A 17390-nucleotide genomic window follows, 5' to 3' on the forward strand; every position below is an offset into this window, starting at 1 on the left:
TTGAATACAGGTTGTTTATATATATTGACCAATGGAGGTAAACACTGCAATGTTATGACTATGTTGTATGTATTTTGTTGTTCTGTTTGTTTTGTTTTTTGAAATCTCAATAAAACTGATTGAAAAAAAATGGCTACTGCAGTTTACCAAGATGAGAAAGGACAGAGACAATAACCACCAAATGTTTGTCCAAGGCATGTATTTGGAATTGGGCAAATATTTTGCTCAACTTTACTTTTTAAACCCATTACTAAATGGATCCATATTCATATTCAACAAGCAACAGAGACTGGTCCAACCCTTCGAGTCCCCTTTAGCATAGATGTGACCTGCAGATTCCGGCGTCTAGATAATTGGCCAAAACTGGAAACCACATTTTCTCCAGAAAAGGTAAGCATTTAGAGCCATTTGGTTACTCTATCCCATCAAGACTTAATATAACTATACATTAGTATAATGTATAATATAGAGGCTATAAAATAGTTTTTTTAGAAGAAGCATCCCTTTTCCAATGTATGCTATGAACAAATGCTGGGGCACACCTTCATACCAATGTAAGCCTGTTGGATATTCCATTCCAAAACCATGGGCATTTTTCCTGAGTTGGCACTGATTCAGAATAACTGTGCACCAAGACAGCTCCAGATGCAAAAATCCTTAAAGGTGAGGATGAATTTAAGTGACCTGCATAGACTCCTGAACTCAAAAATTCTAAAAAAAAAAAAAAAATAAAATTCTGAAATATTTTATTGATAAGACTGAACTACCAATGTTTAAATATCAGTGGAAAGTTATTAATGTGATACATTTTTCTCTAATTTATCCCTCATTTAAAATGCTCTATTTCAGTGGTTTGTTTGTTTTTTTAACACTGAGAATGAACTCAAAATTCCCTGTTCTGTGCCAACCATCCCGGCATTGCAAAACTACTAATAAAACTTATTTTACCAGGAATCACTAAAAAAGAAAAAAAAGTATGTTAATCTGTTTTTATGAAGATAATCTGTAGTTGCTGGTGTAGAGAAAAAGGCACCATATTCAGGAACACCATAAGAGAACAAAAAACTATAGCACAATGCCAAGCACCACAATACAGCACAGTTTTGTAATGTTTTCTTTCTACTAATATTGATTAATCTAAACTAAGATGTGAAGGATGATAGTTTTTGCTCGTGTACAATTACAGAAGTATCTCGAAAATAGGACCATTTCTTAGATTGGTTAGTTTTTTGCATGGATGCAAAACTATGCAAAACAAAAAAACATGCACTAGGGCTTATTTTCAGGGGATGTCATTTTTTTTCATGAACAACAATTGACATTTATTCTTGAACAAAAAAAATTAACAATAATTAAAAAATAGTCATGTCATCACATTCTGGAACGTCATAACTCTCCAAACACTGAAATTCATCAAGAATTTCTTGTGATATTCAGGAACAAAAATCAACATTTGTTCAAATACAGTCATGTCATCATTTTCTGGAATTTTCGCCCCAATTTCTCAAGTCCAACAATAGTGCTTTTCTTAAATAAGCACCTCTTGTCCATGTATTTATATATATTGTAGTTTATTTTCGGGGTAGGGCTTATATTTCGAGCATCCTCCAAAATACAGAAACATCTTGCTAGGGCTTATTTTCAGGGAAATGCTGCTTTTACTCTCTTCCCATGCCAAGGATCAGACTGCTCAAAATGGTTATTTCCATCTACAGTAGGTTTTATTTTATCCCATGTGGGCACCATCAATGTGATCTGTGAATTTGCATAGCTTGTTTGTATATTAGGAGGTCTTCTACTAGGAGGTGTTACCTAACTGGGAATGTATTGGAACATGTAGGAACACACAAAGATGGCTATGAACACTCAAAACTCCCAGACAGACAAGATAAAAGTAACAATCAGGGCAGTAGAGAGTGGTTCAGTACTGCAAGCAGTAAAGTGTTCAAATCCTAAGGTATAAACATACCATACAGTTGGGAGCACTAACATAAAAGGATAAAATATAGATTTTGGACAATTGGTCTATATTTGGACCATAAAGTGAAATCAGCTGCCATATTGAAAATATATGAAAATATATGAATTTCTAATAAAAAAAAAGTTCAGCTTTTTTTTTTACCACCCAAAGGATTTGCATTGCAATCCATCCACTCCTGGTATCTTCACAGCTCGTCCATGCAGCACAGACCTGTCTGGTGGGTACAAGTCTTAAGTCCCCCTGGACAGACATACAAATCTTTTGGCAGGCAAATAGGTTACTGTATATGTATTTATATACATATTATATGTTATGTATTTGCATGGAATTCAATTTTACACAAAGCTGCACTTATTCCAGTATAAAAAAAATAAAAATAAAAAAAAACCTTCTAGTGTGTGTGTGGGTGGTTAAAATTACTGCCCAGGTTTTTCAGTTTTTTTTTCCAGCATTTTTGCAACAAAGCAACAGCACATAATGGATATTTTTATATTTACAGCTTCCAACACAAAAATAGTGTTTGGTATTAAACTGGCAGCCCAGCCAATCCTGGCGGTTCCAATTAAGTGTGGCTGGTTTGCCCATTAGGAAACGGCGAGACCACAATTACAACCACAATCTCCACAGTGTCTGGTGAATCATTTACCCTTGTGGGTCCCCCACCCAACCTGATTTATATCCTGACTTACCAAGAGTTTAAAACTCCACACTGACCTGAGCGGTGACTGTGCTATTTAAGAGAAGAGAAAATAACGTTGTGCAATTTTGGTTACACAATACGCCCATGCTCTGCCAAATAGATATTTAAGTATCTAAAAGCATTGGAATTTGTAGCAAAACAAGGATCAACTACTCAACACAAAAGGCTGGGGTTTCTGTGGGCACTGACCCTCAGGATGATTTGTTCTCTGTGTTGTCCTTTAAATGAAGTGAAGTACTTCCTATGGAGAGGTTTTTGGTGCCGCCACAACCAATTAGTTCACTTTTTACTCTCTGCTAAGCTCAGAAAGGAAAGCCGTCTCTGGAATGCTCACCTACTGAACCACAAAATCAAGTTTTTTCACCAATAAATCACATGAAGTTTTATTGAATCCCAACTGTAACTTTTTAACAAAACCAATGAAATAGGTAAAAAAAAAAAAAAGTCAATTAACGTTTATTACATTTTTATTATGCAGAACAGTAACTCAACTTTAGTTGGGCAGGTCCACTCTCCGAGGTTCCTGCTAAGTATATAGTAGTAGCAACTAAATGACAAAAAATGTATGGACACCTGACTTAAGCTACGTACACACGTCAGATTTTTATCGCCCAATAATCGGCATCGGCCAATTATCGGGCGAAAATCTGCCGTGTGTACAGTCGGTGTCGTCCATCGTCTGGACGACTGACCTGCCGGATCCACAGACGATGGACGACAGCCAATCCTAATGAAAGGGAAGGGGAGAGCGCGCAGCAGGGTGCCGCTCCGTCGCTCTCCCCCTCCCCTCTCCATAGAGCATGAACGGTGCTGTATGTACAGCACCGTTCATGCATCGTGCACTCCCTTGTCGTTGGAAAGGATCGTGAAAGATCCTTTCCAAAGACAAAAATTGGAAGTGTGTACGCAGCTTAACACATCCACAAGAATTTGTTGAACAACTTATTTTAAAATTAGATATGCCTTAGATATGCCTCAAACTGAAAGGAGCCACAGATCACCAAATTGCAGACAGAATAGATTGGTGTTCTGGATGAAAAGCAAAGCCTGGAAAAGTATGCCATAGTATCTTTCCTAATACAGATTTCAGTTTTGGCATACCTCTAAATGTAGGTTAGGCATCCCTAAAAATTTTGAGATAAGACACTTGGCTGTCAGCAGGTTCAGTATCCAGGGTCACTTGTGGGGTTCATTTTGTTTGTCTCCAAGATTTCCCTCCATCTTCAGTTATTTGTACTGGAAGGCCTGTACATGCAGCACACCCAGAAACCTGCACAGGTTAATTTCATGTTTTTTATTAATTTTTGATTTTTTGATTCAATGTTTTGATTCACCATTTAAGATCATATTTAAAGTTAGACAGAATTTAATTTTCAAAAGCACAGATTAGATATAAAAAAAAAAAAAAATATGCCAGTGTGGGCAACAAATTGTCTTTCCACTTGTTATCCCAACTAGTAGTACCTTATGTATAGAGACTGTCGTAGGGCGTTTATTGTTCCCTCTTACATGGTAATGCTCTGTTGCCGATTTAACTACTTATACCAATTGAAGATTTTTATGTCTCACTCAACTGGGGAGGAGTCAGACCTCTATGGAGGGACCACTGCTTCCCCACAATGAATGAATGTCCTTCTCTACAGCACAATAGCATGAAACAGGTTTTCCTACTCACTGTGTAGATGTTGCCTTCTAAAGAAAACACACCGAGACTAAGAATGCCTTTTGTTTTGATGCATATGGAATTTTGTTAGCTTAAAACTGAATGTTCAATATAGCTTTAAAAAGGTAGAGCATATTGTAATTTCATTTAGAGTCTCCTTAGTATTTTGTTTTTTTTACTTGAAGTGTTTGCTTTGCAGTTCATCCGAGCCATATTTAAATACCCTTTATATCCCTTTTAATAATGACATTCTATGCACAGATCAAAACAACTGCAAAAATGCACCAACACTGGCAATGGTTAATCTCATCGAAGGCATGCATGTTAAAATTTGATTTTCTCCTATAGTTTACAGAACAACAAACTCATTTGTTTAATTATTAATGTCAGGATATTGAGCAAACTAAAGATTTGGTTTAAAATCCAAATACCAGTGTTGTTCATTAACCCATAAGGCAGCTATAGCAAAAGCACTCCTCATAAGCTACAATGCAATATTAAAGAAAAACCAAACAATGGTCTTAAGTTTTCTTTTTTGAAAACTGGAGAAAATGTAATCCCCTTATGGTGGGCAATTGTATCAGTGTATGTTAAAGCCCAACTAAAAGACTTACACCTATTTTTTTTCCTGTCCTGTACCTCCATACTTTAGGACGTTTCACCATTTTTCCGGTCCTGTACCTCCATACTTTAGGCTGTTTCACTGATTTTGCACATTCCTTATACTACTTGTTCACTCAGTGGGAATGTACTTCCGTCTGTCCCATGTCTGTGCTGCAGTAGGCAATGGCCACATTTCTTTTTACAAGTGTCCTCCTAGTGACTCCTTGTAGTATGGAGGAAGAAAGAGGGCAAGACTGAGCAGAGGGTGGTGTGTCTAGAGAGGAAGTGTCTGATCAGGTCTAATAGATTACAGTAGCCTCTCTCAACCCTTCTATGCCAGGTAAAATAATTTTCAGGTCAAAGAACTTCCGGATAAAATAAATCCATAAGTGGATAGTGGTGTAGAATGCCCTTTACAGAGTTTTTCAAAATGCCACCCTTCCAGGCAGCTAAAAGGATCAATGATGTAATTCCAATGGCTTTACAACATGGCACTAAACCAAGAACTGGGAGGGAAAACACCCAAAGTTCAGGGAGCCCCAACGATCACTACAGAAACCCTAGAATTCTATTGATCCCTGGATGAGAAAAGCTGGATTAGAGGGTGCACGAGTTCTAACTCCAGTACCTATTGGACTGCATAATTTTAAGACACCCTTCACACGTCTTGTAACATGAATATTAATGTGAGACGATACAAATATTCATTCTCTGTACTATTTGTTTCTGCAACTTAGAATGAGATTTGAAGCTCATCTTTAAAAGTCGTAAGCTTTAAAGTTCATTGCTAAAGTCCGAGGGATTCTAAGCCCTAGCTTCCAGAGGTGCCAAGAGGAGTCAGCAATGGAACCTATAGACATCTTGTGAAGAATCAGGGATGGGGACTGCTCACCCGTCGCAGATGGTTCTGGTAACCAGCCCTATCAGAAGGAAATTCTGCCCATACAACAATATGAGTGAAGAGTTTTCTGATGTAATATATGTGAAATTAGTCAGTGCTTGAATAAAGTTGAGTTCCTCAACAATAAGATTGGGATCTTTAAAGTTTTTGCTTGGGCTTTAAAAACAAATTGATGTTTAAAATATACCACACTGTCTCTTAACATATATAAACTCTGTTTCCATTAAAAAGGAACCAAACTCCAGACTTCTAAAAGGCCAAAAGGAATTAATCATGATTACTTGTCGCTGATCTTTTCCCAATTACAGTCTTATAATCAAGGCCAGACTGTGGACCAGATACCAAGTAAAAGGAAAGAGGGCCCCACCAGAACAAATAGCTTTCCTGGCAAAGTGGTCATTTTCTGTAAAGCAACAGGGGCCAAAAAGCACAAAACTAAAAAAAAAATAAAATAATACTACATACATTTTGGATGTTTATGTTTTTGGTCCCCCTCAGGGCCAGCCCCCTGTCTCCATCTGCAGGTATATAGGTTAGATCATTGTAGATCTGTAGACACCCTCAGAGAATCATTTTGCTTATCCCAAAAAAAGGCATGCATGGTCCAAATCTCTTTTTACAAATGTTAGGGGGATCCATGGGGATCTTACAGCATTCATCAAGTTATGGATTAAGTACTGAAGTCAGTCGCTCTGACAATACACAGTGACAAGTACAAAAGCCATAACCACCTAGCATTTATACAGAGATGGCAGCACAACCAAAGTAACTTTTGGCATTCATCTGTATATCAAGTCATGTGTGGGAAAGAACATACCCGTGTATGAAAAATAATCAATAGGAAACAGAAAACATGTAAGGATATGAAAGTCATGTCAGAACATATACAAAATATATGGTAAAGGTATGGTACAAAATATACAGGCAGTTTGTACAAGTTAGGTCGATGATTACAGAATTACAACAATAAATAAGCCAATGAATCCAGCGCCAGCTGCTCAAGGTTCACTTGAAGGGCATGTCCAGGCAAATTACTAATACTGAGAATTATATATATATATCTTCACATACACATCCCTGCCTGCAAGCCCCTTCACATTCTATGGGGGCCTCATTATTCGATGATATCTTATAGTTTAGGATTAAACCCCGACAGTCCCTTCCATCTCTTCAGCAAGGAGAGAGTCAGGAATACTGCTAAAAGGCCTACCCGCATCAGATTTACAATTGAGAAAAACAGTAGCACTCAACTCCGGCAGAAATCTTGCATTCAGTGGCCCCCAGCATCATTCATGAATTAGCCACGAAAGGATGAACTACCGTTTGAAAATGACTGCTGTGCATTCTTAAGGAGGAGAAGGTACTGCTTGTTCGTTTTTCCCTCTACATTCAGCAGAACAGTGCTGTGTGTAGAGTGCTTGTTGATTCATCTGTCACTGGAAATGATCACAAACGATTGTTTCAAGAGACGTCTATATAGGCCATGAACAATCAATTACAATTTTTCTCAGTGCAAGAAAATTACCAACTCATAAGGCATCAGTCATGTGATGTTTATAAAATGTACAGATACAGGTCTAAACACATCCAAAAATTTGGATTGAGATGAGGCTTTAGGCTCAAAATTATGAGTAATGTGTAAACCCTTACAATGATTTTCTCATTTCTGGTCCATTCAATATGCTATTAAAAGAAGTTTTGTTGGATCTGTTTAAAAAGCTTCTGCTTAACCTGGCAAAAAATGTCATGGGTTACTAATTTTGTGTGAACTCTGCCGACTTTGTTCAAATGAATTGTTCTCACATCTATCTGTGGAGTATACCTGATGCCCCAGGATGACAACACTGCTCCCCCAATAAATAAGTGCAGAAGTGTTGTCACCTTTGGATAGAAAGTGTTTTACTAGGGAGATCATTGGGTAAAAATAAAAGGAAAAAATCCTGGAGATTTGTGCAGCTGTCACGTGTAAGGGAAGGTTTACACCTGCTACTCGAATACAAGATTTTACGCAGCTCCCTGCACCATGCCAGGGTTTGCACATGCTCACTGCTGCCCCTATTCAATCCTTATGGGGGCTGCAGCAGAGACAATACATGTAGCATCTCCCTAAGCAGCTACGTTTCATGGCATAAAGCACAGCACAACCTGTCACTGTGAACAAATCCTAAGGACTGAAATCCGCAACAAATTAGATTTTTGTTCTTAGGTTTAGATACACCTAAAGTATACTAAAGATTACATGGAAGCATTTTATATATGTTGTAATGTTATATATCAAAAACCACACAAGGAGCCTGAAAATGATAAATTCACCCACCAGTCATTGATGCATTACTTTAAAATACCCGGTGTATAAAATCCATGAACACGAATCCCGGTAAGCAGCAGAAACACAGAGTCCAAATTCCTCAGTGTATCACATATATACACAAACACACATAAATGTCCAATAGAAGTCAGCCTCACAACCATACAACTTGGGCTGTTAACCTGACCACGTAACATGAATTCCACACAAGGTTGCTACAAGCCCCAACTTTGAAGTGACAGTTCTAACAAAGGCGCTAAAGTGTACTTCAAATATATAAAATCCAGTGGACAAATTCCAGGCCCTGACGTTTTTCTAAACACAACTTGCGCAGGCCTTTTTGATATCAATAATGTATTATTAAATACAAGCAGAGAAAGTATTTTTCTGCTGTTGCAGTGACTTCCCTAACATGCATGCACTCCTGCACAGGACAACATAACTACAAGTGTCTACGCTGTCAAAGAGAATCTCCACCAGAACACAGGGGAGATTTGTGGAGACAATTCTTTATCCCTAAAATATAAAAAAAGCTTTTGAAATGACTTTAGGGGACCTTTCATAGCATTTGTAACATTATATAAAAATGTGGCTATGTTTTTATTTAATAAATTTGTTTTCTTTTACGACGTTTGAGCTTTTTGGAGAAGTCCCTTATCTTTTGCAGCGGTAAAGACTATAGGGGAAACCTGCAACTTCCTGGAATACATACGTCACATATCCCGGCCTATGAGATTTATTTTTTACGTTTGCAGGAAGACATGTCACCCAATTTAACACCTGCGCATTACATCAGGAAAGAAAGAAGATGCCAGAAAGAGGATAACCCAGATAGATTGGGATTCTCTGGGCTCAAACATTTAGTTGATAAAGATGGGAGATTTCTCTTAATTGAGAGCTCTGATGATTTTAAACTTTTTTCCTTCCTACAGCTAATCATATTGATGAAGCAATGTGATAACATTTAAAAAAAAAAAAAAAAATTCAGAATATTTTGTAGTAAAATAAATATAAGTCTCGAGGGCAAGACATTTAGGAAAACATGTGCGGTACCGATGTGGGAGTCTTTGCCTTGTTTGCAGGCAATCATTGATTTGGTGGCCTGTGTGTTGCTAAGGTAGCACTTACTCATTTCACAGGGTAACACCACTGGAAACTCATACAGAAAACTTTCAGCAAAGAGGTTTAAGTTCAAGCTGAGATTCACATAGAACATTATTAAAGACTGCCAATGACTCGCCAACTTTTCTGTTTGTACAGTGAAGGCCCCCGGTCCAAGGGATTCGCCATCGCAAACAAACACAAGTTATTTAAAGAGCGGCAGCAGACGTTCCAGAACGGCATTCCCTGATCTTGTGGGCATGGTGTGTGTACTGGTGTTGTTTTGTCTTCAGGAGGGCCGAAGTCAGATGATCAGGCCTTAAGAAACTACTCTCTTCTTTTTTCTTTTATTTTTAAAGATTCCACAAGTAACACTTCCTTTCCCAACATGACAACACTCCCTGTACTGCAAGTATGGATTTTTTTTAATTTAGCCAATAGTTGTGGGCAACGTGGTCATCAAAACATATGGTGAGGTTCACTCAAAATGTTGCTCACAGAACCTTTAAATAAAAAAAGACGGTAAAGTTTTTTTTTTTTTTTTTAACAGACAGTCAGTAAAACACTTCATGCCACAAGCATGGCCTACTTGTAACACCTTCATGAAATTAAAAAATAAAATGCTCAAAGTCAAAAGGCTGTTTGAATTAGACTAGTCAAATAAGTGGCTAATTAAGAGATGTGAACCAATGCAAAATATGTTGTGCTTCCTGTAGTTGCATGCTGTGTCCCTGTGGTACTGAATAGAAATTCAAAGCAAGCTGCAGCAGTGTTCGTGCATTGGAGCCTTATAGTGTGCTTTGGATGCAGGTGAAAGGTTCTCTTTAACCAGACCTCCAACTGTGACTAAACACCTCGTAATGAACTCCCCTAATGCAGATACAAAGAGTTATAGAGAGCACAAGTTCATCTTAGCCCAATAAAATTTTATATAACACACACTTGCTAGATGACACATACAAAAAAGAAAATGAGAATATCAATATTTTATAAAGAGTGGATCTGTCTGTATTGCCTTATAGGCAGCAATCATTGTAAAAACTAATAAAATAAATAGTAAAAGTACATGTGTGTTTAATAAGGAAAAGGTCAAGATTTTTTAAAACATCTGCCCATTAGCAGGTAACATGGTCCTACAGGAAAATAAGCTGCTGAGCTGTGTGATTGTGCAGGCCAGTTATTCACCATCTCAACTAAAGCCCATTGACATCTCTCAAAGATTTCACTTGTTTCCTGGAACTGTTTTTTATATAGCAATTTATCATTTATTGCTACACAAAAAGCATGTTACTATTACTGTAACTAACCTGTCCAACTGTTTGAAGTGTCTTAAAAAATATAAAGTACATCCTACTAATGCATCGGTATTTATAGCCACATACAACAAAGTTTAATTGCAGTGCTCCTACTGTTCAAAAAGTCATCTGCAATTGTTTAAATAGATGGGCACTCTTAACGTCAACTCCATCATTCCATGCCGGGATTTTGTGTCAAAAATAATAGACATTGGATAGTAAATCAAACCAGCAGCCAATCCATCCTGTACAGGAACAGCTAAAAAAAAAAATCTGTAGAAGTTGTTTATTGCTCATTGCACAAAGATCTTTCCCCCATGTGGAATAGATCACCTCATTAGGGACCTCAGAGTTCAATTTACTTAACCTAAAGGGTACGCTTGCTGGAATGTGCAGAATATGTCTAAACAGACTGGTCCTACAATCAAAGCCGACATGCGGTTCGCAACAGATTATCGGTGTGGGGAGCCCAGTTTATATGCCTAAATCAGACATGTTTCTCCTTCACCCACCCCCTACCCAAGAAAAAAATATATATATTTCTACCAAAATTATAAAATAGAAAAAAGTAGATAAAAAAAAGAAAGAAAAAAGTACAAATTAAGAACCTACAAAAAAAGCAAAATAGGGATATTGGAATAAAACACAGATAAACTATCAGTAAAGAGAAAAATATTGTGGACACCATACCATGAGTAGAATAAAGAGCATTAATGTGGGCTCAGGTTTTGGTTGGCCTTTAACAATTTTGATGAATTTAGTTTGTGAATTTTGGATATAAAGAAACACATATAGACAAACAAAGAAGAAACAAAAAGGTTAAAAATTAAAGAATAAAAAACTCAATATGAACAGGAAAATTAATGTACAGAAAACTCCACATTACCAAAAAGTCAAAAAAAGGTATAAAACAGAATTGTGTCCTAAAAGAAATAAGAAAGGGAACTTAGAGAAAATAAACCACATCCTAAAAAATGTAATGGGCAAAGCTGAAAGGAAAAAGGGGCATAAGACTTAAAAAGAAAGGAAAAGTTATTTGTTCAATTTATTCTAACCTTGTTGCAGACTGAGCCAAAGCAGGCGGAGGAGAAAGAAAAATTGCTGGGATTAAAGTGACACAGATTTATGGCAAGGTCTACCATAAAACAGAAGTCCGTCTTCTCAAACAAGAGAAGTTCAGGGCTTAGGGAAGGCTTTGATGTGGATAGTATAAAGAAGGCTGGGATGGCTGCTGAACTGCTAAAGGTCTTCAGCCAAGCTTGTTCAGTAAGTGTAGAATTAGTTTGCAGCGCGGCATGAATATGTACAAAGCCGCCAGACAAATGAGGCCTCTTCATTACAGAAGAAACTTTGTAAATGGTTTATCAGTTAGTGTGGCTTTGGAAGAGGAAGTCCAGCTAAAAACCAGAACCTGGTGTCAAACCATTATAGGGCGCAGCTGCCTACCCAAACCTCTTTAACTACATCCAAAACCTAACCCCCCCCAGACAGGGTATGGAATAGTGAAAGCAACTTTGCCTACTAATTAAAGGAAAAAAAAAAACTCCCAAGCACTGTTCCTCACCCCAACCCCTCCCAAAAGTTCATGCCATCGTTTCTCATGTCTGGAAATGGTCTTTTAGGTACCTGCCTACCTCTGATCTTCACTCTTAAAGGGGAAAGTTGACAAAGTATTCCTCAGCATTTAATCCAACACGCCCCAAGGAACTTAAGGTGTTGGTTCACCTATTTGTATGTTGCCAAAAGGGGACATCCAACCTCCCTAGTAGGAAGACAGTTGGTGAAGATTCTTTAACCAGCTTTGATCTTCGAGAGTGTGAAGACAGTGTGGGTGACAGGACAGGCAAGTTTTACCTCATATTTATACTTGTCATTTTGCTTTTGAATTAACAAATCCTGTGTATGCAATATTGGAACCTCTGCTTTAAATACCTTCCTGTATACCAACTAGTGATATTCACTCTCTCCATTTGTCTTATTACCATTGTTACTGCAGCTTAAAGTGATCAGAAAATTTGGCATTTCGAGAGAAGATACCTTAATGACCTACCACTTTCCTATTCTATCCAAAATGAGAAAAAGTTTTTGCCTTATCTATAATTTAAGCATTCACCTGCCCAGTGATGTACTTTATTTTGACAACTATAATGGCCGTAGAGATTTATTTATGCAGACTTCTAGTTAGCAAAAACGTTCAGAGAGAGAGAGAGTAGACATGTTCTTACAACGACTGTTTCACCCAACAAACTATGGAAAGCATACCCTAAAGGGAAACAACAATAACCTTTCTTCCTACCATGCTCCTTTGAAACATGGCAACTCTAAACCAGCCTTTTTACTCTGGAAGAACACTTGAAATTTCAGATCTCTGGGAACCTTCAGAAAAATGAATTTATTGACGGTCAGCACCCACCATGACATTAAATGGAGAAGGAATGCACTATACAGTGTTCATCAAAATACCACCCTTCTAGACAGCTAGAAGATAACTGGTCTCTGTCTAAAGACACTGAAGCCAGAACTATGACGGCACCATCAGATGGGAGTTTAATCAGCCACAGCTCAAGGGGCCCGCCTATCAACCACTGAGAAACCATGGATGAGAATGACTTCTCTAGGCAAACAGCAAATTGACATCCAAAATACATATTGTTAATACTTTTTGGATCTGCAATTTTCTTTCCATCTGTCAGAAAGATTTGTAATTCTATTTAGCTAGCACTGGTAATGTACCAGGCAAACTCCTGCCGGAGAACACAGACAGGATCTTGTCCTCATCACAGTCCTCAACCTGAATCACAGTAAAACTATACAGCCTGTTCCAGTATGTACCTAAGTCTGGTCAATGAAGGTATGGTATACTAATAAGGTCACCCCTGACCTCAGTCCTCCTGTAAGGTCTCTATTTTAGACCAACAGCACTGTGCAAACCAGCACATTAGAACAGATTATGGATATTATGCTAGTGTTCTATACAAAATATCTGTTCTATACAAAAAATATGTAAACCTTTACGCATCATTTTATTATATGCCACCATCATATGAATCATGTTCAGAGTATCCCACTGCATGAAATTTAAATGTTATCAAAGTGTTGAACAAATTTTTCACAAGGACTGAATAGTCTGTAAACCCTGACCCTTATGTATGACCCAATTAAACTCATGGGAGTCTCATGAACTGAAACGGCCCATTTATTCTAAGACTAAACACATGGATAAAAACCCAATTTGTATGCTTAATACAATAGATTTAAACCCAGTCACTAAGCTCTCATAAGCCTTACCATGGTAATTTCAAAAGTTGTGACAAATCTTTTCAAGTCTTCAACTTCCATTTAAAATGATACATAGTGACCCTGCCCTAAAGCTCCTTGTTTAGGCACTTCCTGTTGTAGGGTGACAACAGTCTTTTCAATAGTGAATGCAGAATAAAATGGCAACTCTGGATGAGACTATAAGCACAGACAACGCAGATGAGGTCCACTGCTGCAAGCCCAAAGTGATGATTTGCAGCTGATGCACATAGATAGGAAATACTTACAAAGACTGGAGTGAAGGAGCTGGGCCAACACTTACAAGGCACTCCAAAAAGAGAGGGCTATGCCATGCAAGTAGTGACTGGGCTGTCTCTTTTAGGAATAATTTTACAAAAGGTAAAACTAGGCAAGTAAGCATTAAAATACTTTATTTTCTGTTTTTTTATCTGCAATGTTTTAGGTTGGTAACAAGGTCTTTTTAAATGTATTTTGGTGAGGGTAGCAGATGTGATGTTGCCCACTACTGTATCATCCCCCTCTTTTTAGAAAGTGATTTCATGTGAATTTGACAGGCTTGCCCTGTGCTGTTGTGGGAAGACACACAAACACAGGGACCCAGCAAGAATCAGTCTTCTACCCTTGCAAGAAGTATCTCAACTTCAGAACAATTAACAGACCCAGCAGGGGTTCTCGGCCAATAAACACCAGGACTTGAGGGCAAGCAGCTGTAAATCTGCATTAATCGTTTCAGGAATTCAGCTATTTACAAAGATTTAGCAGTGCAAACAAATAGGAAGAGCAGCCCAGTGCCTTTATCCCTACCTTCACATTGTTTCCCCTCTCCCTTGTAGCCTGGCTTGCAGATGCACTTGTATGATTTTGGGGTATTCTGACATATAGCATCTATGTGACAGTCATCAGTCCCCTCCGCGCATTCGTCACTTTCTGCAAATAATGAAAGAAAAAAAAAAATATTAGATTAAACAAGAAAACGCCTAACTAAATAAAACTCAATCCGCCTTTCCTTTCCCGGGGCCAGCCAGCAGAGCGTTAAAGAGGGCAACCTTAATTTGTTTGCAGCGTTTTAACTATTTTGACGATCGAAAACAGATGGCGGACGTCGGGCACAGGTGAAATAAAGGGGGTTTGTCACAGCTTGAGCGGTGGTCTGCGAAAGAAAAATATCATTAAGCGATTATAGGAAATGGCAATGTTTTCTCAAGGTTCTTCCAGCCTGCAGAGAATTAGGAAACAGTACGTCACAGTCGATCGAGGGGACCAATTAACCCTTTGGAAAAATGGGTGCGGGTAATATCCAACATGTGCCGCAAAAATCAAGATCACAATATTGTAAAGCAGATTCACACATGGTAGGAATGGCTTATGCAGTTTAAAATGTCAAACCACCGCCATGTAGTCATCCTCTGTCCATAGCACAGTCGCTGCTCCGTTCCTGAACTCTGCAGATATTCATTCAAAATGGTAACAATTGGGGCAAATTTACTACAACATAACAATAATCCAGACATATATCCAGGGGAAACGTATTTATTTATCAAGTTTCTTTCTTGGGTACAAACTGCCTTTAAGCCGCTTGCAAAATGAAATAGTTGTAAGATTTACAATGGACAGCCAGAGCAGCCCGCTGAAGAATAGATCGTCTCAGCGTGAAACCTGCCTTGTCCTCCATCCAGCTGAAAGACAGGAATAAATATAGTGCCCCAAGGCTGTTGATTGATGCCCCTTATGTCAATACTTATATTTGTCTTTCTGGAAACTCCGTTTTAATTGATTCTTTAACAATTTAATGCTACGCAAACATCTGGGGCTCAGCTTAGAAAAAAAAGCTAAATAGATGACAGATCATTGAAGACTTTATGCTGAATAAAGGAGTGGCATCTTGTCTTCAATATGACACAGATGCTAAAACAAATATAATTATGATATTATCTTTTTTAGAGCAATTACAATTAGTAGATTACAGGAAACTGGTTACTTAAATCTTTTCCATCCTATAAAAATGACACTTTTTTGTGCAAGATGCATGCAGGTGTAGCTTTAAAAAGAAAGCCAATGATGGAGCAATTTAAAGAAGCAGTAACAATATCACATATGATCTGACTGGTATGTAAAACAGGACTGGGAGGGCGAGGTCATGGCCATTTCATCAAGCTGCTTTAAATTTAGGAGACTCTTGATTTGGTTAGAGGCAATAAAGAATTCAAGCAGCGTGAAAGGCACAAGGCGGAACTTAAAACCCCAGATTAGCACAGCTGGCTTAGAATTAAAAAATTCAATCTGAACTAGGAATAGAAGACACAAAATGAGATGATGATGATCTATAAAATTATTGTAATCACTCATCAATATCTCCAATGCCACTTAGCAAAACTTTTCAACAGTGCCGCTAAAAGCTGCCTTTGGAGCGCAGTACAAAGACCTACACATAAGTGCAGAGCTGTGCAGCCAAATTAGCATTCTGTAAAATACATTTGCATGTGATATATAAAGTAAATGTGATTTGTCTATATATTTAAGGATTAACATCCTCACACTTGGTCCCCTATGTGTATGTTCTGTAGCAAAGAAAAAATATGGTGATGATTGAACATAATACAAGAGATCTTACAATGCAGCTGACTATACAGTTCAGTCTGTGATCATCATATACTGCACCGCAGCCAGAGATTGTGATATTTTAAATATATGATAAACACAAATGAACAAATAGCATAATTAAGTATATTGTTATTTAGCATCCATCAGTCACAGTGCACTTGCCTATGGATCATGATTTTATATATATTTTCATACATGTCTGTATAAGGCTCATGATTGTATACAATATACATATATTTATATATATAATATAAATATAAAATGCTCATCTCATAAAGCAATAAAAGGTCACGTGTTACATTGTACAAATGGTGACTTCATACATTTAATGCAATCTTTTTGAAATGAAACATATGATCAGTATGCTTGCCATGCAAAGCATAGTCATCCTGTATATCAGGGAACTCCTCAGTCTGCCCATGGAGTTGTCACCTTGGACTGTGCAGGGGGTACTAAGCACTATACAAAGTTTGGGTGAGGATGGTGGTGATGGAGCTTGACTTACCTGGTAGCCCGCTGCCTCCTGTAAAGCTGCCCCTGCAGAGGAGGCTGAAGAGCAGATAGACATGCCATGTGAAGCCCGGAACCCCCATGATCCCAGAGCCGGCACCAGCTGATCTTCCCAGGCGAGAGCCACGCTCGGCACTGCCAGGCTGGGGGCTACACGAGCGGTCTGACTGACAGGCGCACGCTGATTGGTGAAAGCGCAGGGAGAGGGGGTCAGGCAGCATGAATTGCATCCAATGTATGCGAGAGGAGGAGGGAGAGAAAGTGATGAAACCACGCCCCCTGATGAGGATTTTTATTTCCAGGCTGATGCTTGTATGTTCAGTGTGGAGACCAAGGAGCTAGTAAACTAATCAAACAAGCACATGGCAACCTTATAGCATTTACATTGTATTGCTTTTTATATCAGGTAATCTACATGATTTTAAACTATAATAAGTGAAACGTGTGT

General features: G+C 38.1%; 1 protein-coding gene across 1 annotated transcript in view; it reads right to left on the minus strand.

The window, feature by feature from the left end:
• Nucleotides 1–17116, minus strand: part of SCUBE1 (signal peptide, CUB domain and EGF like domain containing 1) — a gene marked incomplete at its 3' end in the record, with an annotated part of 137165 nt that extends 120049 nt beyond the window's left edge. Inside the window, 2 exon segments of the mRNA XM_072400305.1 lie at nt 14636–14758; nt 16938–17116. Of these exon segments, the coding sequence (XP_072256406.1) occupies nt 14636–14758; nt 16938–17025 (211 nt within the window).
• Nucleotides 17117–17390: the final 274 nt, after the last annotated feature.

This window comes from Pyxicephalus adspersus, chromosome 2, assembly GCF_032062135.1.
Source record: "Pyxicephalus adspersus chromosome 2, UCB_Pads_2.0, whole genome shotgun sequence".
NCBI lineage: Eukaryota > Metazoa > Chordata > Amphibia > Anura > Pyxicephalidae > Pyxicephalus > Pyxicephalus adspersus.